The following is a 24908-nucleotide window of genomic DNA, read 5'->3' on the forward strand; positions in this document are numbered from 1 at the left end:
CTGACATATGTGACAGAATTGTGGTTTATGCCAGATGTCCTTTGGTATTCTATTAGTCACTTTTATGGCCTGATGATTTATGGAGGGGCTAGAGCAGAGGTGTCAAACTCGCAAAGTCACATGACATGTCGCGATGTATTGCGACTTTTTTTCCATTGCCGGCAATGGGGTGGGCGTGGTTTTGGCATGACACATCCGGCCTGTGGGCTGGCAGTTTGACACCCCTGGGCTAGAGGAAAAGGAATATCAAAAAAGTTGATATTAAAGTAAACCAAACTAAGAAATCAATGCCATGTTGGTCAGTACTACATTTATTGTATCAGCTACAGTCGTAGAATCTTGCTGTCATGGTTCCAACAGATGAAACTCTTCAAAGAACTTTGAGACATTGTTTACCTTAAAGAATCTTTATTTGAGAAGCATAGCATCGGCACTAACACAGTTGAAGCCAAAAATTGAATTCCCCTCCCCTGAGCACATAATATCAAAGAACAATTCCCTCCTCCAATTAACAGTCATAAATCACATTCTCCAATTAGTTCAAAATGCAGGCTTTCCCTCCTGTTCTCCAACCCGCCAATTCTTATCATCTCTTATTTCAATAACTTTGGTTCATACACCAGGTCCAGTATTGTTATGTCTAGCTAAACTCTCATGCACATTCCTCCCAGCATCATCTAACGCTAACTCTAAAAGCAAAACATAAGAAGAAAATGGTTGCATCTCCAACTGTTGTCAAAGCAAAACATGTGATGTTAGCACCGTTGACACTTGCAAATCTACAATGGGCTTGTCTGAGATATTCCTTCAAGTTACTTTTGGGGTCTGGTCTCAGGTGCCTCTTTTTTGATTGCTGCCTTGATAATGGCTCTTTTTCTTGTCCTCCAAGGCCATTCCCTCTGGGATCCTGGGGGAGATAAACACAAGACGAGAGGTATTTTTGACTCAATTCAAATTGTATAAGACCGATAATATACATATTGTTTTCTTCAGAGAAGTATTGGCAGCAAAGAATATTTCTCATACACAGCTGTAAAAAATGAGACTTTTGAATTTAAGAAAAATATATTATAAAATGGTGACACCATATTTTTTCTAAAAGACAAAAAAGGGGGAAAAAAATGTAAAGTCACATTTTCCCTTCTAAAAGGATATTTTCCTGGTGGGTAAGAGGAGAAGGGTAGGTATTATATCCTTCCGATAAGAAAGCCAGGTCTTATTTTCTCGCTTCTTCTAGCCTCTGGGAGTTGATATTATTTTGACTTTCTGGATATTTGTATAAGTGGAACCTAATCCTAGATCTGTAAAATCAGGGGAGGGAAAAAAAGCTCTAAACTGTACAAATAGTCTCCCTGATAATCATTGACTAATGATTAGCTACATTTGGATGAAGACTGCAAAAATCTAGAGTAATTAAAGGAAAGTATTAAATATCTGCAAAGTTGTGATTCCTATAACTATTGATGTAATAAATGCAAAATGGATATGTCAGATATTAATTGTAATTTAATTAGTTATTGAATTTCTACTCTGCCCATTTCACCTGAGTCACTCTGGGTGATTTATAATAAAAATGCAGTGTTAAGCCCTGGAAGAATAAGGAAACAGTTTGCATTGACAAGAATTTTTCATAAATCTCATATCTAATAATTTTGCAGCTAGCTGCTTCAACTGAAGATCTTAGAATGGTTTAAAATTTATCAACCCTGGTGATTTTTCCTTTTGAAGATTTTGAATCGCTTCCCAGAAAGCTGAACTTCCTTGATTTGTTTGCTATTATCATTGCAACATAGAGTTCCCCAAATTCTCATGGTATCCTCTCTTAGCTGCCAAGATCATATTCTTATTCAGATAATATTTCCTCATCAGTTCCCTAACAAAAAGCAAACTAACAAACAAAAATGAGGAAGAGATGGTAGTAGCTAGGAGAAAACTCGTGAGATAGCCAAACTGCTGAAGTGAGTTTGGTGGTTCAGACATTGCCTGAAGAGCTATGAAGAGCTGGCTGCTCCTGGTTGCTGTTTTTCTTCTCTGGCCAGGTTGCTCTTCACAAAATGGTAAGTTAAGAAGAGAAATCAAGGGTTACTAAGGGAAACAGTTTCTGCTGCAATCATTAAAAGAGTTCCATTTTTCATTTATTGCTTTCTTGAAATTTATAATACCAGATTCGTTAAGAATGTCATAGACTGATAATTACAATCCCCTTAACATATGCAATTTTTTTCAGCAACTGATTGGTGAATAGCAAAAATACTTTGCATTGGTATTATAAATTCACACCTGTTTTGGGGGGGAATTTTGTTTCAGGTAATAAATAACTTGATACCACAATAACCAAGTGATTATCATGTCTAATAATGCTACTTTAAAACTGATGTAAAAGTTTACTCTTTGATTGCACTGAAGTATTTGTGTTTAATGGTTTATTTTACTTATAAACAAAAAAGATCCCTAAAAGTTGAAATGAACAGGTGTAAAATGAAATATATTTATTGAATATATTTCCACATTATTTAACTACTATATTACCAACATCATTTAATGTACTAAAATCACAGATTACAGAAATAGAGGACTTTTCATAGCAATAAATCCTGCTGAAGTTTTGAGACTCAACTTTTTTCCTGTGCATATGTAGAATAACATGTTGACAGTAGTGTAGCTATCTATACTTTCCTCCAAGTCCACAAGAGGGTGTTAACTAGAATAGATTCTTTTTCTCTGTATTTTCCTATAGATGAGGTTATTTTTATCATGCCCTTTATTAATTCTCTGGTCTACCAGTACAGCACATAATATCTCCATAAGAGCATTGATTATGCAGAAGTTTAAAATTTTAGAGATGCACTACATTAAGATAAAAATAAAATCAATTAGTAGCTATCTAAATTCATGGTAAGAATATCCTTTAGGAGAAGACAAGGAAGATAATATTCACTTTATAAGACCAGGAGCTATGACTGCATTTGCTTATATTCATACTAATATAAATTTTGAGCCAGTCATTTATTTATCACTGTTTTGGATGGTTGCCAGTGAGTTGCTAGTGCTGAGCTTTCTTGTTTCTTCTTTTTAATCAATTGGTTAATAAACTAAATAGCTCCCTACCCCCAGCATTGTTCAAGTTAGACATCAGAAAGGGAAGGTTACATATTACATGTAGCCCTTGAGTTATGACCCACTTGGACTCTTGGTTATAACTTGCTATAGTCATAAAGCAATGTGACTGACTAGATTTTTATAACCATTTTTGTTGTGGGCATAAATGAATTACCATGGTTAACAAGCAAATCCACAGATGTTAAGTGATCCAATGGTTTACTATTGATGCAGTTTTGCTGGAAACTGGAGGTAAAGGCTGGTTTTTGGCAAAATTGTTAGAAAACAAGATTGTGTAACCAGGGATGCTGTAAATGGCCATAAATGCAGCCCAGTTGCCCAGCACCAAAATGAACTCATGTGACCACGGTGAAGGATGGCTGTTGAAACTTCAAATCTGGGTCAAAAGCACCTCCCCAAGTAAATTCCTGGGAACTTCAAAAAATCATTAAATTGAGGACTACCTCTGGTGAGGATGAAGTGCCCAGCAGGTATTGGTTTCCAGTTATGACAAAAGTGGGAAATAATCTAACTTGGTTTAGAACAGGAAGTTTGTTATCTTGCAGTTCATGAGAAGTTCATGAGAATTAATAGGAAAAGTAAAAAGTCTAAGCAAGTAAGATAATTTTATGTAAATATAATTTCAGTATGTGAAGAACCAGATGACATTGATTTTGGAGAAATTGTAACCACTGAGAAAGCCAAGTATCTGGAAAATGACCGAGTGCAATATAGGTGCTACCCTGGTTATGTCTTGGAAGGACCTGAATGGATTCAGTGTAAGGCACAAGAATGGACGCCTCGTCCACCAAAATGCTTGGGTAAGTCATCATGCTTTTTTTAACTAGTGTAAACCTGGAAGAAAATGTAGAATTGCTCCAATAGGATAAGAATTGCAGCTACCAAATTCTTTGAGAATTAGCTTGAATTTGGATCCAAGTTTTCCCTATACACCACGGGTGTCAAACTCGATTGTGTCACATGATGTGTATCATGACTTATCATGATGTTTTTTCCTTTGTGGAGCCAGGGTGAGTGTGGCCTGTGTGTGATGCATCCGGCCTGCAGGTTACTAGTTTGATACCCCTGCTCTACACTGAAGCCAGACTGTCCTGGTGTCAGATTTTTTTATTTAAAATCTGAAAATATTAAACTGATCTACATTATTGAATGAACAAGCAAATCAGTGAATAAAATTAAAGATGGTCAATTGGAAGCTTATATTAATTACGTGGAATCTACCTTATTTTCTTTCTTTTTTTTTAGCGCCATGCATAATCACAAGACAACAGCTAGCAACAAAAAACTTGTTTGTGTTTGGAGGCCAAAGAAAAACTTGGATTATTCAAAATAATCATAGTCTGCAATTTCAGTGCAATGAAAGACATGTGCTTGTGGTTCCATCAGTCAGAAAGTGTGTTGACGGTTACATGGATTTGCCATTATGTCTCTCTGGTAAGCATGCTGTCAGTATGATGGATTCCTCTGGGATTGTAACTAATTAAAATAATTAATATATCATAATGAATATGAACATTTGCTTCCAAATTTCCATTCTTTTAAGAGTAATTTACTGGCCACTGAAATCACTGATATTTGCCTTAGAGTTTTAGTAGTGGTACCATAAATGCCGGCGTATAAGATGACTTCCGCGAGCGCTGAAATCGGCGCCAAAGACGGGGGTCGTCTTATACGCCTAGTCATCTTATACGCCAGAAATACTGGTAGTTTCCGGCGTATAAGACGACGTTCTAGGAATGCGGCCTGGCTATAAAGATGGGGGTCGTCTTATACGCCGGGTCGCCTAATACGGGGGCATATACGGTAACTGAAATATTAAAAAAAATCCTAAAGCAAATTGGAGAAGGATGTTCTGACATTTCTCCAAATATTAATTTTGACCTTAAACTCAATCCAAAATATAAGATGTTTTCTTTCTATGTGGCTAAAGATACATATAAATATTGGTAGCATGAGTGATGTGGTCTTCTAGTGGTGAAGATGCTTGCCTTCCACTTGGAAGGTTGAGAGTCAATCCTTGGTAGCAGCATATGTTTCTCTCCTAGGATGCAAAGTAAAAATATCTGCTGTGAACTCCATGTGGCATCAGGAAGGGAATCAGGTCAGTAAATGCTCAGCTCCCTTCAGTCACCCAGTGTCTAACCCAAATTAAGAGATTACAGAGTTGTAAAAAGGGAGGGTTTTTTAAAAAAATAAATATTGGTAGCATAGGAATTTGTTTCAAAAAATGTAAAGGTTGTTTAAAATCATGTTGATATCATATCATTAGGAGAGAACCATATTTTGCATGATGAAAAATCTCTTTTGTTTGAAATAGGTTGGATGACATTATCATATAGTCATGGTAATATTAAGGTACCTGAGAATATGACTGTATTTAATAATTCTGCAAGTATTGGTTCCAGACTATTTGGGTCATGAAGGACATCTTTGCTTGAAGATATTTAATTTTCTGATTCTTATAATAATTTTGTAGTCCACAAAAAAAAAAAAAATAGTCCAGAAGAATTTTCAGAACTATCACTGTTTCTTGATCACTTAATTGTTGGTGGAACCCTAAATCTTTTTGTGAATTTTCAGTTCAGTTTCAGTTTTATTTCAGTTCTATTCAGTTAAGATAGAAATATTTCAAAACAACATCACATATTAATAGTTAAAATCAGAAAGTGATGCAATCTTTCGTAATCATACATTGAGACTGAATTTTGTAAATTTTGTAAATACTTACTGCAAAGGATCACATCTTTTTCTGTTTCTTTCTACACTTTTGTTTTCCTTCCTTCCTTCCTTCCTTCCTTCCTTCCTTCCTTCCTTCCTTCCTTCCTTCCTTCCTTCCTTCCTTCCTTCCTTCCTTCCTTCTTTCCTGTGTTTTGTAAAATTTTAATTAAAAATTATAGAAAGAGAAAATGATATACACACAGTATAATTTAACTTGGAGGACATTTAATGTTTACATCAACCTATAAATAGAAAGCATATTGCTATGCTCAGAACATGTGTTAGATTGGACTAGACAATCCTACTTCAAACATTCAAATCCTACTTTAAATGTGCTCAATTATAAATGGCAGGTGGTATTTTAATATTTTTTGACATAATATGATTATTCTTATGATATTATTGAAGAACAAACATAAGGATTTTTGAAGTTAATAACAATTGTGCCAGTTGATGGGTTGTATGACATGCATATAAACTTTGTATACATAGATATGTTATTACCTATAATTCTGTGAAAATGAAAAAATACAGAGCTTAAATGAAAACACTTAGATGATAAATTTGGTTAAAAATATTTACTGACGTTCAAGGAATCTCACAGAAGAAATATATAATATCTTTATGTGGGTTGAGTCAGAGATGGGTGATTTGAAATATCTACATTTGATGGCCTCAGAATCATGGATCCTGAATATATTTTTTTCTGATGGAATAAGCAATAACACAACCTTGATATTACTAGGCGTTTATTTTATCATCTATCTATGTCAGTGGTTCTCAACCTGTGGGTCAGGACCCCATTTGGGGTCGAACGACTATTTCACGGGGGTCGCCAAACAACGCAGTCCGCCATTTCCCCCCCCCTTTTCCTTAGCTGTGCTACTCCCTTTTATTCTATTGGCTTTTGAAAGCCAATAGAATAGACTCTCTTGAATAGAGTCTAATTCTATGGGCTTTCAAAAGCCAATAGGAATTGTCCAGGCTGTCTCTGCCCTGCTGAGCCCACCAAAAGTCCCATTCTGCAAACGGTGCTGCACCAGTTGAGTAGTCCTCGACTTAAGACCAGTTGGGGGTCGTGGCATTAAAAAGGTTGAGAACTACTGATCTATGTGTAATTATTAATTTAACTTAATATCAACTTTTAAGATCTTTATTAGAAAATAATTATGTGTCAACCTTGCAAAGTAGACTAGATAGGATGCACAGACAGATGAGCTAATTTTACTTTTCTATAAGATTATGTTAGTATATTCTTGCAATCCTAAAGTAAATTCTCCTCCCCACTGACCCCTCAGTCCCCTTTACAGCTCATGAAACTGGGAGTGTCTTTTCTGAACCACTTGCCCATCCACATTTCTGCGATGGGCTAAGTTGCCTTTTATCTGACCATTCCCTTGGCTGCATCTCCTCTCACTTTTTTCCAAGGTCATTCCCACATGCCATTACTTCATGTATTTCTGTTAAGATGTTGACAATTACTTGGGTCAACCCAGAGCAAGGATGATGTATTAGAACTCTTCAAAGACTACATCAGAAAGATTAACCATACATGGGACTTCTTGTGAAGATAGCCAACTGAAGGCAAGTTCAGAGAGGGCTCTCTGGGGTTCCCTGAAGGGTTTTTTTCTGGGCTGTCGCCTTTTTCATCTTACTAACAGAAGGAATAGGCTTTCTTTTGGTTGATATGACTCTCCTGGGTTAGGGAGATTCCCAGAATCACTCCACAAGATCTTCCATCCTCCATTCAGACTTCAAAACACATTAAGTGTATCCTTTGGACTTGTAGTTGAAATGAATTTATGTAGAGATTTGATTCTGAATTCATTGGAACTTCTCAAAAACTAAATCAGAAACATTCAGAACTGAGTCATATTAATTTTGGCTTCTTTTTAGAAGAATATTGTAACAAATAGAAATATGGGTAAATCTTTTCATGTTAAAGTTCTAAATGGTATTTTGAATTATATTCTAAAATCAAGAAATCTAACCACTTTTCTGGAACTGCAAGGTTATATCATACATGTGGAATAGCCAAGGAAATTTGGAAAACTACTACTATTTAAATATCAAGGATTGAATTCAAGAAATATATAATTATCAGTTTTGGAAAAGGCTATTTTTTCTGCTAAGAAAATAAATGATGCTGTATAAAAAGAGCAATTTATGTTTATGTGTAATTTGCACATTTATATAACTTGCAATATATTTAGCTGGTATAATTTTGTCATGGATAAAAAGAGCAGTTTATGATTATGTATAATTTGCACACTTATATAACTTGCAATATATTTAGCTGGTTTATATTAGTTTAATGTGTTAATTCTAAATGGAGGCATTGTTAATTTGATTATTCTTTCTGCTTTTGTAGCTGCTTTTGCATTATACTTAAAAACTACTTAGATTATCTGTTCAATACATAATCACAAAGCTTTAGTTTGGAGTATGACCAAAGTCTTTTCATGCTTTCATATTTAATAGAAAGAGGAGAAAACTGCAGTGGTCCACCAAGGACTGAGAATGGAGACATTACTACGTTATCTGAGAAGTGGTACAGATCTGGCTCTTCAGTAGAATTCAAATGCCAAAAGTATTATGCCATGGAAGGCCAGAAAAGATCTTTCTGTGACAATGGGACCTGGACAAAAGTGCCCATTTGCTTCGGTAAGTAGAAAAGAAAGCCTTCACCTAATTTTGATGAGCATTTCTAATCATTAGGATTCATTCACTGTTTTCTTTTTCTCTTGCATAAAGATGATTTATATGATTTCAGTTCTATATCTGAGGTGAACTGGCTAGTAGGTGAAAGCTAAATTCTATTATTAGACCTTTGCAATAAGATTTGGATTTGCATTTGGATCCTTCTCTAACAGATTTATTTTCTTTTTCATCTGAGATCCCTGTATGATTCCCACGGCTGAACTGGAAAGGCAGAAGATAGAAGTTAAAGATGGAATGGATGCCTCTGAAAATATATTTGTGCAACGTGGTCATTCTATAGAGTTGATCTGTAGAACAGGATATGTCCTTGCAGCAGATTCTTCCCAATCAGCTTCTATAATCCATTGTGATGGGACAACCCCCGTGATTCCTAAATGTAAAGGTGACTCAAAGGATTTAATTTTACAAACCATGGCTAAATTAGTACACAAACAGCACACAGCATCCTTGAGAGTTTTTCCAAAAAGATTGCTCATTCATCAATGCAGGATAATATATCTGCATGGCAATACCATTTATATCATTGAATGGTATAGTATAGCTCAGCTCCAAAGCTGAGATACTATATGTTTCTATTTTTTAAGAATTTATAAACTGTTGCCGTCTAATTTAGTTACTGCTAGAGAATATTGCTTTACCTCTGATCTTTGGACTAGTACAGGGGGAGGCAACCTTGGCTCTTTTATGACTCGTGGACTTCAACTCCCAGATTCTGGGAGCGGAAGTCCACGAGTCATAAAAGAGCCAAGGTTCCTACCCCTGGACTAGTAGATTAGTGGATGCCTAATGTGGTACATTTTGCACTTTTAGAAGTTTAATGTCTCCCAGAACCAGTAGTTTCACTATAGGCATCAGAAGAACATAATGGAGATGTTTATTTATGCACATTTCTCTATCATGTTTTTCCCTGTGGATTCTAGGCAATTTACAGATATAAAAATAGGAATCAAAGAATAAAAAAATGCACACTTATACACACATGTTCCTGTAACTCTTCACCTGTAGGTGAGGAGAGAGGCTACAACTCTTTTATGAGCCGAGGTGGTGCAGCAGTTAGAGTGCAGTACTGCAGGCCACTTTAGCTGACTGTGTTCAGCAGGTCAGTGGTTCAAATCTCACCAGCTCAAGGTTGACTCAGCCTTCCATCCTTCCAGGGTAGGTAAAATGAGGACCCAGATTGTTGGGGGCAATATAAATATATATATATATATATAATATATATATATATATATATATACATTGCTTACTGGTGTACACCGCTTAGAGAGTGCTTGCACTTAAAGCGGTATATAAGTCTCATAAATAAATAAATAAACTCTCATCTTAGGGCAGCTGATCCCAGAGAAGGGGAGCTGCAAGAAGAAAATTTGATATCATTCCCTGACCAAACTGATAGTTGAGGACCCTTAGTGAATGTTGTCTTGCCCTCCAAGCTGGACAAGCAGTGATTATTTGGAAAATTCGATGTCATAGATAGCCCAATCTTGAACCATATCCACCTTTAAAAGTAGTGAGCAGCTCCTTGGATTGCATCCAGAGGAACACTGGTAGACAGTGAAACTTCTACAGCAGTATTGTAATATTACAGAATTCAGATTACATCTGTGAACATATGCAGTGTATTGAATTCTAGACCAGCTGACGTTTCCAGGGTACCCCCAGGGCAATCCCAGGAAGAACAAATTGATTAATTACATGTCGTGAAGTTGGTATCAACTCATCAATCACATAGATTTTTTTTTCCCACCAAGACTATCTACAGTCTTGTTCTTTAGATTTACCAACAATAGCAATAGTACTTAGACCTATACACTGCTTCATAGAGCTTTACAGCAATGCATCCATCATTGAACCCATTTATAACAGGCAAGATGTGGAGCCCATAATTTACAATACTTCCAGGTGGCTGAAAATGCTATTGTGATCAATGGGAGTGAATAGCAAATATGACGGTATCAAATTGTAGCTTTATATTTCAATTTCAACATCAACGTATAGGGGATGAATCATTATAGCAGCTTGCTGAATTTATTATTAATCTTCAAAATAAATACAAGGGTAGTAAAAGTACTTTTAATCAAGATGGCTAATTTCACAGTATATTTTAGATACTAACAGGAAGTTTGAAATTACTTGGTGCCCATCAATAGGCATGATTACTGATTAAAATGGTCTCATGATGTTATATAGTATAATAATGGTATTGTTTTCTACGCTGTTAGAAAAAATTCTCATAATCCAATATAAGCACAGATTTTTTTTTTTTTTTTTCATATAACATATGCTTTATTTTCTCTAGAAATTACATGCAACCCTCCAAGAATATTGAATGGTTCTATTCGATCTCAAAGAACTATATATCACGATGGGGATCTAATTCGAATTCAGTGTGATAGTGGATTTACTCTTGAACCAGATAATGGGGAAAAAGTGATTGAATGCACAAGAAATGGATGGTCACCTTCACCAAAATGTGTTGGTAATAGAACTTGCACGTATTACTATGATTATGGAAGGGCTGAGCTATTTAACTCTGAAGAACTGAACTTTTAAACATTATTTTCTGTAATTTTTCCAATTATTTTTGCCTAAGGGACATATCTCACTCAGAACATTTTTAACAGATTTTGCACCTATCTAAAGTTCTTATTTAGTTACAACAGGATATAGGGCAGACATGAAAGGAGGATGAACTATCAGACTAGAATGGACAAGATTGTAGAATTGCATTTCCACCAATTCACCTTGAAAAGATTCTAAATGCAAGTTGGATGGATGCAAGAAATGGGTTTCAATGAAGTGTGGAATATCAGCTTGTCAAATAAAGAGGAATAACCAAAGTTATAGGCAAATTCACAGATTCTCTTTCAGATCTTGTTACTTTGTGATCTTCTCCAATTCTTGTTTTGTATTCTATTATCCCCTGATATTGCCATATCAATTATCCACACTTTTTTTTAATTATCAACCACTATTATACCTGGTGTGTTATGAGCCAAGACTTATCAGTTTGTATTAGGAAATCCCAAAATATTTTAACTTGCTCATTTTCAACAACTTCTATGTTCCCAATTTTTTTGTTACTGGAACTTGATAATTTTGACAGGTGTTCCAGTGCATTCAAAATATCAATTCCTGTGATATTTTGTTGTTTATAATCTTTTTGTATGATTTCTTGCATGAGCTGAGTAAATAATCTACTGTATCAGGTATCAGCTTTCATTTGCCAAATGTCCTCTAGGTTTGATACACCCCAACCTTTTTCATTGAGGCAATTGCTTGATAGCTAGTGCAGGAATCATCAATCTAGTAATATCATTCTCTAGTGATCTTCTCATATACCTATGGAGAAAGTAAGAAAGATTCCCTTGACAAAGAAATATGCAGGAACTATTTCCTATGGAAAAAGGACTGAAGCATTTTTAAATTCAGAAAAGCAAGATAACATTTGGAAGGCTCTCAGGCCTTCTTTCATCTTTAGTGAATGAAGGAGGACAAATATAGCACAATTAGATGAATAAGGTATGTTAATATAACAAATTTCAGTGAAGGTAGTTTTAAGCTTCGTGTGGAGTTGATTCCCTAGCCCAGGGGTAGGCAACCTTGGCTCTTTTATTACTCTTGGACTTCAACTCCCAGAATTCCTGAGCCAGCATGGCTAAGCTTGGAAACCTTTCCCTTTCCCCTCAGCGGAGCTGGCTCAGGAATTCTGGGAGTTGAAGTCCATAAGTCATAAAAGAGCCAAGGTTGCCTACCCCTTCCCTACCCCATCCATCTGGTTAGGCTGATAGAACTGAAACATATGAGATAGAGAAAGGTCCCACAGCATGTGTTATTCGAAAATTGAAAAAAAATCATAAAACAGAATAAATTCTCTAAGTCAGTGATAGCAAAACTTTGAGAGACCAAGTGCCCAAACTGCAACCCAAAACCCACTTATCTATCGTGGGGTGCTGGATGGGTGTGGCCCATTGGGTGGGCATGGCCCATTTTGTGGGTGTGGCTGCAGTGGTAATGGCAGGCTGGGTGGGACTAAAATGTTCAATCAATTAATTCCAACTTTGCAAGATCTTTTTTTCCCCGCAAGAAGTTGAAATTGATTGATTGATTGAACCTTTTTTTTTGCACACAGCGGCAGAGGCCTAAAGAGAGGGTTCTGCATGCCACTTGTGGCACACGGGCCATAGGTTCGCCACCATGTCTCTAGGTCTATCTACAGTATGGGGGTCTCTCCTCATTTTGCAATACATTAGTTTCATAGGCAGTAACTTATTGTCCATGTATGTCTATTCATATTTCTCCATAGAAATTCAGTGTTCCCCTCCAGAAGTGAGGAAAGGCCGTATTGAACCTAGACGATCTCAATATATGTACAATGATGAAATTGAGATAATCTGTCATAGACGGGTTTTCTTTACAGCAATCCAAAGAAAGTACATTTCTAAATGTACTGCTAATGGTTGGAGTCCCTTTCCTCTCTGTGAAGGTAAGCAGTGTTTTTTTTTAAAATTTCTTTGTTTTTAGTTTCTTTCTAAATTGCTTTATTGTTTATGAATGATATACCTATGTTATGGTGGATGAGATGAGATGATAATGGGGGCAGGACACTAGTTTATTATAACTAGCTATAGTAATGATAACATTTCTATAATTTTTCTTCTTAGAAACAGCCCCAAGGCCTTTTATAATAGTCATAAAATTGTTCCATAAAAAGTAAGGAAAAAAATGTAGCTAAAGCAGATTAAATAATAATGAACACATTCCATAGCATGAAGTTACTTTTTGAAGATTTGCTCCATGCTATCGCTAATCATAATCCATAAGCCAGAGGACAGGAAAATTCATTGACTTTCTTGTATCTTCTGGCCACTGAGACTTATAAGTCAACGGCAAGGACCTTAAAGTCCTGCATCCTTTTCACAAGGAACAACTTTCCAGAGATGGTGGGCAATTTCTTGGCCTTACTTTATCCAAGGAAGCTCTGCTGGCTAAGGCTTGTCATCCAATCACCACAATATCATCTCCACTCCTTCAGAGACATAGAAGTCTACCAAAACAGCAATAAAAACTTGTAAATTCTACAGAGATGTCAGATCTGTTTATATTCTGCTTCTAATAGGTACATTTATATGTGAACACTCTTCTAGAAGATTTGAAACCTTTTGTCATTTGTACAATAACCAAATTCTATATTCCCATGATTAAAATAAGACATAACCAGTCGCAGATAAAATGTTTTCTCTTGTATTCAACATTTCACATTGGGAAGTGAGACCCAGAGTCCATTTATCCCAGCTACACCAAAATTGTTGAACTTGAATGGAAACACTGTCTATCAGTTCAGACTCACCAAATTATCCCAGAAATCCATTTCACAATGCTTTCATAAGAGCTAATTGTCTGTAGAATGCTTGGGTCTATTTCTTGAATTTTTCTTGCCTCCAGAGAATTCTTCAGGAAGCCAGCCTAGGCCTCAAAATAAATAAGTTGTGGATCATCTGGGGGAATTTGAAGCTGTTAATCCTGATCATTACCGTAGCCATCTGTATAATACATCCATGTTCTCATCATACACTAAGGCCTCTCATGATTAGTGAATTCTTACTTGAGAGAGGACTTTTTTTTTACTCAAAAAGTCTTTGCTAGCAGAATGAATATTGTCCTGTCCACCCCAACCTTTTTACACTGAAACAATTGCTTGATAGCTAATGTTGCAATCACCAATCTTCCAGATGATATTATTCTCTGATGTTCTCTCTATGTTCTGTCCTCACTACATTTTACCTGTGTGTAGTTCAACATGCAGCTAAAGTTTCCTATCCTTCAATAATCCAGACCATAAACACAGAACTAGATACTTTATTAAAAAACAGAATGAGGTGACTGCTATGCAAGGGATATAGTTTTTGTCTTCAGAAGAGCATGTGCTGTGGAGTAAGCTGGATTCTTCTAGATGCTTCTGTCACCTCAGAATGCTACAAAATGGAGTATGACTTTTCAGGATGCACCTTTTTTCTAAAATGAGGGATGATGGGTGCTCTATGTCTATGGGGTCAAACTTTTTACCAAACCAGTTTCTAAACAAGGAAAGATTTGTTTTTGGCTAAAAGAGGGAGCTCAATATATGTTAAAGAACAACAACAGCAATAAAAACATATACACTATATACTGGAGGCAGACCTATGGAGAAAGTAAGAAAGATTGCCTTTACAGATGTATGCAAGAACTGTTGTCTAGGGGCTAAAACATTTTTAAGTTCAGAAAAGCAAGATAACATTTGGAAGGCTTTCAGAATGTTTCCTATTTACTGAATGAAGGAGGAGAAATATAGCACAATCATATGCATAAGATATTATTATTATTATGGATCATCACACAGTCAGCCAGATGTTCAGACTGGATTTGGCATTTTGTCTGTCAATGTCACTGCGTGGATGAAGGGCATGATTCATTGTCATTATTTTTCTGGTCTTCCTATCCATTGCTTTTAGTTCTGCTTGAGTCCAGTCCACTATTCCAGCTGTGTACCTAATGACTGGAATAATAATAATAATAATAATAATAATAATAATAATAATAATAATAATAATAATAATAACCCCCAGTGAGGCACTACCTTGACGTGGTTGTGGGGCTTGTGTACTCTGAGGAAGATGAGAGCTATGCCAGAGGTTCAACCATACTGGACAGGTCTCATCAGAGGAGTCAGACAAAGAGTGTCTCTCCCATAAAAAATATGGTGAGACGTAAATTTCAGAATGCCATACCGGCTCGGACGTCGCCCGGGTTAACAAGGTCCGCACTAGATATTGGAGTTCCTGGATATCTGGTGAAAAATGGGTTACAGGACTCAGGACTGTTGGCTGAGCAACCAGGGCCAGCAGCTGCAGAACTACTGGAAGAAAAGGTGTTTACCCGTCGCAGATACACAGTGATGGAAAACAAAGAAATAATGATCTGTTACTACAGATCAAGTCCAACAAGAAGAGGATATCTAAAACGAATGCACCAATTCTGGAAAGAACAACATCCAGAATCAGAAATAACAGAACAGAGACTAGCAGATCAACGCCGATTTATAACACGAAATAAAATATTCACAGAAACAGAATTGGACGAACTGCAAAGGTTTACCCAGGGCAAAGAAATCAAAGCCTTACCAGAAGTAATTCAGAATGTAGAGGCAAACCAGGGGGAGTTGGCAGTGAAGGAATCTAGCAGAGATATACAACTGTTCTCATTTGGAAACCAGGCACCTCTACCTCAGGAAGAACAAAACCCTCTAACTAAAGAAATAAAAGAATTGAAACAAAGAATAACTGAGCATCTAGAACAGCACAAAAACAACAGAATAAGGCTACCTGCATTGAAGCTTGTTCCAAAGAAACAGCTAGCACAAGCATTAAAAGATGCAAATATTGCAATATCAAGTATAAGCACCAATTCACTGCAAGAAACAAACCAACTAATGTACAGCACAGCTGCAGTTATAACAGAATACCTGGGATGCAAAATCAACAAAGAAGAAAAACAAACAAACAGTGCACCAGAAAAATGGAAGGTTAGACTAGAAAATAAGATCAGCAAGTTAAGATCACATGCAAGCAAGCTAGAACAGATGAAAGAAAAGAAGCTGAAGAACAAGAAGACCAAAGAATACCTAATCAAGAAATACCACTTAGAAACAAGGAAGATCAAGGAAGCACTGGAAATAATAAAGCAACAAATAACAGCTATAGCCAGGAAAATCAGTAGATATGAAGCTCGAATTGCAAACTATAGGCAGAACCTCCAATTTCAATCCAATCAGAAACGTTTCTACCAATCCATCAATGGAGAAACTGCAAAGAATCAGTCAGTACCTGACAAGGAAGAAACAGTGCAGTTCTGGAAGCAGATATGGGATAACCCAAAGAAATACAACAAGGATGCGGCTTGGTTAAAAGAGGTGGATGCAAATAAAACAGAAGTTGAAATGAAAGAACTAGTAATAACAACAAAAATGGTAGAAAAAAGAGCAAAGAAAATCAAAAATTGGTCAGCACCAGGTGAAGATGAACTGCATGGGTTTTGGTTGAAACATCTAACTGTTATACACCCACTCATTGCCAAACAGTTCAACAATATACTACAAGGAGGAGAAATTGAAAAGTGGCTAACAACTGGGAAAACCTACCTAATAATGAAAAATCCAGCAAAAGGGGCAACACCAGGTAACTACAGGCCAATTACCTGCTTACCAACAACTTTCAAATTACTAACTGGTGTGGTAGCTGATGCAGTACAACAGCATCTAGTTGAAAACAATCTCTTTCCACCTGAGCAGAAAGGAAACCGCCCCAATAGCAGAGGAACAAAAGATCAACTCCTAATAGACAAAATGATCTTGGAAAACTGCAAGAGAAGGAAGACCAACCTGAATGTGGCATGGATTGACTACAAAAAGGCATTTGACTCTCTGCCACATGATTGGATAATAAAGTGCCTAGAAATAACAGGAGTCAGTAGAAACATCAGAAAATTTGTGCAAAGATCGATGGCACAATGGAAGACACAGTTGCAGATCAATGGTGAGAGGCTGGGAGAGGTTAATATCAAGAGAGGAATATTTCAAGGAGATTCATTATCACCATTACTATTTGTTATTGCACTGTTTCCTCTGTCAACAATACTGAATAACTCAGGACATGGCTATCAAACATCAAAAACATCTGCCAGACTATCCCACCTCCTTTATATGGATGATCTGAAGCTGTATGGAAAAACATCATCTGAAATAGAATCGCTGCTCAACACTGTCCGTATATATAGCCAAGATATTGTAATGGAGTTTGGCTTGGACAAATGTGCCACACTTACTATCAAACAAGGAAAAATAATGAAAACTGAAGGAATCAAGATGCCCCACGAAAATAACATTAAGAGTCTGGATGAGGAAGAGTACTACAAATACTTGGGTATCCTTCAAGCTGACAACATCAAGCACACTGAAGTCAAGAAAAAGATTAGAGGTGAATACATCAAGAGAGTGAAGAAGATCTTAAAATCCAAACTCAATGGAGGAAATACCATAAAGGCAATCAACACCTGGGCAATCCCAGTCATTAGGTACACAGCTGGAATAGTGGACTGGACTCAAGCAGAACTAAAAGCAATGGATAGGCAGACCAGAAAAATAATGACAATGAATCATGCCCTTCATCCACGCAGTGACATTGATAGACTTTATCTACCAAGGCAAATAGGTGGGCGTGGAATGCTACAAGTACATCAGATGGTTGAAGAAGAAAAAATGGCTTTGGAAGAATATCTGAAGAACAATGATGAAGATGCACTGAAATTAGTATATCAGGAAGGCTTACTAACTACTGGAGAGACCAAACTGGCCTTCAAGAAAGACCAAATGAAGAACAGAATAGAGGCATGGGAAGACAAAGCACTACATGGCCAATACATGAAAAAAATAGCTGGGAAAGCAGATAACAATAAAACCTGGCAATGGCTAAGAGCAGGAAAATTGAAGAAAGAGACCGAGGGACTAATTCTGGCTGCACAAGACCAAGCCTTAAGGACAAATGCATACAAAGTCAAAATTGAGAAGACAGCAACAGACAGTAAGTGCCGCCTATGCAAAGAAGCTGAAGAAACAGTGGACCACTTGGTAAGCTGTTGCAAGAAGATTGCACAGACTGATTACAAGCAGCGGCATGACAAAGTAGCAACAATGGTGCATTGGAAGATCTGCAAAAAATATCATTTGCCTGTAAGCAAAAACTGGTGGGATCATAAAATAGAGAAAGTCATAGAAAATGATAAAATTAAACTGCTCTGGGACTTCAGAATTCAAACAGACAAGCACCTGCAACATAACACCCCAGACTTAACAATTGTCGATAAGAAAGACAAAAAAGTCTGGATAGTGGACGTGGCAGTGCCTGGAGATAGCAGAAATAGAAGAGAAAGAACTGGAGAAGATAACAAAATACAAAGACCTACAAATAGAAATAGAAAGACTGTGGCAAAAGCAAGCAAGGGTAGTACCAATAGTCATAGGCTCCTTGGGTGCAATCCCAAAACAACTGGAGCACCACTTGAACACCATTGGCATTGACAAATTCGCTATTAGTCAATTGCAAAAGGCGGCCTTACTAGGAACTGCTTCCATCCTGCGACGATATCTGTAATACCATCAAACATCCACATCTGCCTATCCCAGGTCCTGGGTAAGGACTCGATAGGTAGACAAAATGCCAAATCCAGTCTGAACATCTGGCTGACTGTGCGATGATCGATAATAATAATAATAATATAATAATAATAATAAAATAATAACAACACAACAACAACAAGTTAAGATCACATGCAAGCAAGCTAGAACAGATGAAAGAAAAGAAGCTGAAGAACAAGAAGACCAAAGAATACCTAATCAAGAAATACCACTTAGAAACAAGGAAGATCAAGGAAGCACTGGAAATAATAAAGCAACAAATAACAGCTATAGCCAGGAAAATCAGTAGATATGAAGCTCGAATTGCAAACTATAGGCAGAACCTCCAATTTCAATCCAATCAGAAACGTTTCTACCAATCCATCAATGGAGAAACTGCAATCAGTCAGTACCTGACAAAGAAGAAACAGTGCAGTTCTGGAAGCAGATATGGGATAACCCAAAGAAATACAACAAGGATGCGGCTTGGATAAAAGAGGTGGATGCAAATAAAACAGAAGTTGAAATGAAAGAACTAGTAATAACAACAAAAATGGTAGAAAAAAGAGCAAGGAAAATCAAAAATAGGTCAGCACCAGGTGAAGATGAACTGCATGGGTTTTGATTGAAACATTTAACTGTTATACACCCACTCATTTCCAAGCAGTTCAACAATATACAACAAGGAGGAGAAATTGAAAAGTGGCTAACAACTGGGAAAACCTACCTAATAATAAAAAATCCAGCAAAAGGGGCAACACCAGGCAACTACAGGCCAATTACCTGTTTACCAACAACTTTCAAATTACTAACTGGTGTGGTAGCTGATGCAGCGCAACAGCATATAGCTGAAAACAATCTCTTTCCACCTGAGCAGAAAGGAAACCGCCCCAATAGCAGAGGAACAAAAGATCAACTCCTAATAGACAAAATGATCTTGGAAAACTGCAAGAGAAGGAAGACCAACCTGAATGTGGCATGGATTGACTACAAAAAGGCATTTGACTCTCTGCCACATGATTGGATAATAAAGTGCCTAGAAATAACAGGAGTCAGTAGAAACATCAGAAAATTTGTGCAAAGATTGATGGCACAATGGAAGACACAGTTGCAGATCAATGGTGAGAGGCTGGGAGAGGTTAATATCAAGAGAGGAATATTTCAAGGAGATTCATTATCACCATTACTATTTGTTATTGCACTGTTTCCTCTGTCAACAATACTGAATAACTCAGGACATGGCTATCAAACATCAAAAACATCTGCCAGACTATCCCACCTCCTTTATATGGATGATCTGAAGCTGTATGGAAAAACATCATCTGAACTAGAATCGCTGCTCAACACTGTCCGTATATATAGCCAAGATATTGTAATGGAGTTTGGCTTGGACAAATGTGCCACACTTACTATCAAACAAGGAAAAATAATGAAAACTGAAGGAATCAAGATGCCCCACGAAAATAACATTAAGAGTCTGGATGAGGAAGAGTACTACAAATACTTGGGTATCCTTCAAGCTGACAATATCAAGCACGCTGAAGTCAAGAAAAAGATTAGAGGTGAATAAATCAAGAGAGTAAAGAAGATCTTAAAGTCCAAACTCAATGGAGGAAATACTATAAAGGCAATCAACACCTGGGCAATCCCAGTCATTAGGTACACAGCTGGAATAGTGGACTGGACTCAAGCAGAACTAAAAGCAATGGATAGGCAGACCAGAAAAATAATGACAATGAATCATGCCCTTCATCCACGCAGTGACATTGATAGACTTTATCTACCAAGGCAAATAGGTGGGCGTGGAATGCTACAAGTACATCAGATGGTTGAAGAAGAAAAAATGGCTTTGGAAGAATATCTGAAGAACAATGATGAAGATGCACTGAAATTAGTATATCAGGAAGGCTTACTAACTACTGGAGAGACCAAACTGGCCTTCAAGAAAGACCAAATGAAGAACAGAATAGAGGCATGGGAAGACAAAGCACTACATGGCCAATACATGAAAAAAATAGCTGGGAAAGCAGATAATAATAAAACCTGGCAATGGCTAAGAGCAGGAAAATTGAAGAAAGAGACCGAGGGACTAATTCTGGCTGCACAAGACCAAGCCTTAAGGACAAATGCATACAAAGTCAAAATTGAGAAGACAGCAACAGACAGTAAGTGCCGCCTATGCAAAGAAGCTGAAGAAACAGTGGACCACTTGGTAAGCTGTTGCAAGAAGATTGCACAGACTGATTACAAGCAGCGGCATGACAAAGTAGCAACAATGGTGCATTGGAAGATCTGCAAAAAATATCATTTGCCTGTAAGCAAAAACTGGTGGGATCATAAAATAGAGAAAGTCATAGAAAATGATAAAATTAAACTGCTCTGGGACTTCAGAATTCAAACAGACTAGCATCTGCAACATAACACCCCAGACTTAACAATTGTCGATAAGAAAGACAAAAAAGTCTGGATAGTGGACGTGGCAGTGCCTGGAGATAGCAGAATAGAAGAGAAAGAACTGGAGAAGATAACAAAATACAAAGACCTACAAATAGAAATAGAAAGACTGTGGCAAAAGCAAGCAAGGGTAGTACCAATAGTCATAGGCTCCTTGGGAGCAATCCCAAAACAACTGGAGCACCACTTGAACACCATTGGCATTGACAAATTCGCTATTAGTCAATTGCAAAAGGCGGCCTTATTAGGAACTGCTTCCATCCTGCGACGATATCTGTAATACCATCAAACATCCACATCTGCCTATCCCAGGTCCTGGGTAAGGACTCGATAGGTAGACAAAATGCCAAATCCAGTCTGAACATCTGGCTGACTGTGCGATGATCCATAATAATAATAATAATAATTATTATTATTATAACAAATTTCAGTGAAGGTAGTCTTGAACTTCCTTAGCCCACCCATCTTAAGAACCATGGTGGCATGGTGGTTAGAATGCAGTATTGCAAGCTAATTCTGTTGATTGCCAATCAGAAGGCTAATTGCCAGCAGTTCGGCTGTTCTAATCTCACCAGCTCAAGGCTGATTCAGCCTTCCAGCCTTCCGAGGTTGGTAAAATAAGGATCCAGATTTTTGGGGGAAATATGACTTTATAAACCACTTAGAGAAGGTGTAAAGCACTGTGAAGCAGTATGTAAGTATAAGTTCTATTGCTATTGCTATCTTGTGAAGTTGACAGAACTGAAACACAATAGGCAGAGAAAGGTCCCACAGTTTGTGTTACTTGCAACTGAAAAAAAAATCATAAAACAAAATAAACTCTAGATAAATTCCACTTCAAGGTTTATAGAATGAGGATCTCTCCTCATTTTGCAATGCATTAGTCTCATAGGCAGTGACTTATTGACCACATTTCTCTATTCATATTCCTCTGTAGAAATTCAGTGTTCCCTTCCAGAAGTGAGGAATGGCTACATTCAACCTAGACAATCTCAATATATGCACAATGATGAAATTGAGATAACCTGTTTTAGATGGCCTTTCTTTAAAGGAGACCGAAAAAGCCGTTCTAGCTGTACTGCTAATGGTTGGGATCCCCCTCCTTCCTGTTAAGGTAAGCAGTGGGGTTTTTTTTTTTCGTTTTTGTTTCAGTTTCCTTGTATTTAGTTTCTTACTAGAGCAGAAATTACTTTATTATTAATGAATGATAAATTTCTTTATTGACAAAGAATGATTGTTTATGAAATAATAATGGTGGCAGGAGACTAGTTTTTTATAACTAGCAGTAGTAATGATACATTTCTATAATTTTTCTTCTTAAAAATGTCCTAAAGCCTTTATAATAATCATAATATGATTCTACAAAAAGCAGAGAAAAAAATGTATTAAAAGCAAATTCAATAGCAATAACCTTATTATTATGATGCTCCATGTTGTTATTAACCATAATCTATAAGCCACAACACAGGGAGTACCTCTCTGAATATTGTAGGGACCCGAGAAGATGATTTAATCAAGTGATTCTTTAAAGAAGCGCACATCCTCTCACAATCAGAGAAGTGCTACAGTGCTACAAGAATGAGTTTACACCTTTTATTGTTTATTTTCTGAACTAAAAGCTTAACACTTAACACATTCACAGAGGGATATGTACTTGCCCAACTCACGATCTGAACCTGACATACAGGTAGAAGCATACAGACGTGTTAGGGAAACAGTGGACTGTCCTTGTACCATGCACACAGGCTGCATGGATTTGCCCCAAATCCTTCCTGTTTAGTATCTAGTAGTTGATCATCAGCTACACAACTCTTGTCAGATATCAAGACAAGAGCACAGTGATTAGAATGCAGTATTGCAGGATAACTCTACTCACTGCCAGGAGTTCGATTCTCATCAGCTCAAGTTGACTCAAGTTGACTTCTGCTTCATACAGATAATCTGCCACTTAGATTTTTTTTTACCATAAGCTGCAAGCCTTCTGAAAGCCCCATAAGACAGAAAGAACAATGAACCAATTTACCTGTGGTTTGAAAAGACTAGTAAATGTCCATCCAAAAACAACCAATTGGACAAATCTCTGGAAGGAATAAGGGGTGCTTCTTCCACACTGCTATAAAATATGTACACTTTCCCCTTCTTTTCCTGTTTTTTCCTCCCCCACTTTTTATTACCAGCATGCAAATGAAATATTCTGATTTTCAGGTATCTTACAATTTTCATCATTGGCTTTCCTTATCCCACTTTGAATCAATGGTTATGCCCAAATTAGCTCAGTCTTTTTCAGATAAAATTGATATAAGATTACTTCATGGATATGACTCATAAAGGGAAGATGACTTTTTCTCAATCATCTTAACCCAAAAGGTCTCCTTTGGATAATGGAGAGGGAGAAAGATTGAATGAACTCACAAAGTTTTTTTTTAAATATATTTTAAGGGTATCCATGGATTAAAAACGTGAAGTATTTAACAAACTCAAAGAGATGTCTGGGTAAAATGGAACTAATTTTGCTTTCTGCAATTGTTCTAAACCAGAGAAATTCTTAAGGGTTCTGTGATTTAAATCAGTTTCCCTTCATTCAGAACAACAGAAGGGAAGTGGCTATATCTGTGGTGGGTGGTATATTTAAAAACAATGAGGATTGGATCAGAGAGTTACAAACAGCTGCCATAATTTCATCTCTTCCTGAATCCTGCAAAGTGCTCTCTTCTGGGGCTGAAGTGAGGAGAAACTCTAATTTATCCTCATGTATTCATTGATTTCAATGGTCCCATTGCAACAAGTTTGGTTTGAGTCAGCCTAAATTTTTCATTTAAATTCTTGGGTTGGATCCAACAATTCATTACAATCAAAGAAATTCCATTTACTGATGATTCATCTAACCTATCCAATAGATTTCTGAGGGTCTGAGCAGAAGTAAATTTGGATTCAGCCCAGTTCCTTTATTCAACCTAAAGGTTATGCTTAAGGATCACTCTGCCTGCCATAATTTAGATCGTAATATATATATATATATATATATATATATATATATATATATATATATATAATCCTGATTAGTGTCAACATTCCTAAAATGTCTAAGATTTTAGAGAGGAACAATAGAAGCAAGCAACTGCTTAGTGACAGAATGGTCTACAATATGTTTTAGAACGAGTGTCCATTTGGCCATTAGATTTAACATACTGAGATAATCAGATTTGATATTTCCTCCATATTGCTCATGTGTGGAATCAGTTTAATATTATAAAATTATCAAGTGTGCATTCTGTTCTAGATGAAGTGGTATAAGAAATAGTTCTTTAAAATATAACTTGCAAACTTACATTTTATTTTCTAGGTCTATGGAAATGAATGAGGCAGCCCTTTTTAACCGGCATTTGGATGTCAATAATTTTGGATCATTCTCTTTAATACCTCTACATGAAATTTGTGTTTGTTCTAGAAAATATATGTACTCTGCAGTAGTTCACAATGGATCTTGAAAATAAAAGCCTACTTTGCAAAAGCTAGATTATTATTATTATTGTTGTTGTTGTTGTTGTTGTTGTTGTTATTGCTAAAATAATAGCAAATATATAGGCCCATCACTAGCCATTATAATTTAACATAATATACATTTTTCAAAATGTACCTGAAATCAATAATGTACACCTTTATGTATAAACGTGTCACCAAAATATTT

At 36.6% G+C, this 24908-nt stretch overlaps 1 protein-coding gene across 1 annotated transcript; it reads left to right on the top strand.

Moving 5' to 3' along the window:
* Positions 1-1808: 1808 nt before the first annotated feature.
* Positions 1809-24731, top strand: LOC120313367 (complement factor H-like). Its single transcript, XM_039355219.1, has 9 exons — positions 1809-2057; positions 3747-3920; positions 4366-4554; positions 8320-8502; positions 8735-8941; positions 10859-11038; positions 12866-13045; positions 22158-22334; positions 24564-24731. The coding sequence occupies exons 1-8, from the start codon at positions 1994-1996 to the stop codon at positions 22331-22333; spliced, it is 1353 nt and encodes a 450-aa protein (XP_039211153.1). The 5' UTR covers positions 1809-1993; the 3' UTR covers position 22334; positions 24564-24731.
* Positions 24732-24908: the final 177 nt, after the last annotated feature.

This window comes from Crotalus tigris, unplaced genomic scaffold (genome assembly GCF_016545835.1).
Source record: "Crotalus tigris isolate CLP2741 ecotype Arizona unplaced genomic scaffold, ASM1654583v1 scf7180000018636.906410, whole genome shotgun sequence".
In the NCBI taxonomy this organism is placed as follows: domain Eukaryota; kingdom Metazoa; phylum Chordata; class Lepidosauria; order Squamata; family Viperidae; genus Crotalus; species Crotalus tigris.

What these genes read in the sequence shown, in the direction of transcription:
- LOC120313367 (XM_039355219.1), top strand. Translation starts at nt 1,994, where the DNA reads ATGAAGAGCTGGCTGCTCCTGGTTGCTGTTTTTCTTCTCTGGCCAGGT. An exon ending in TTTGCCATTATGTCTCTCTG is followed by an intron (nt 4,555 to 8,319) that starts GTAAGCATGCTG and finishes CATATTTAATAG; the next exon opens with AAAGAGGAGAAAACTGCAGT. An exon ending in TCCCTTTCCTCTCTGTGAAG is followed by an intron (nt 13,046 to 22,157) that starts GTAAGCAGTGTT and finishes ATTCCTCTGTAG; the next exon opens with AAATTCAGTGTTCCCTTCCA.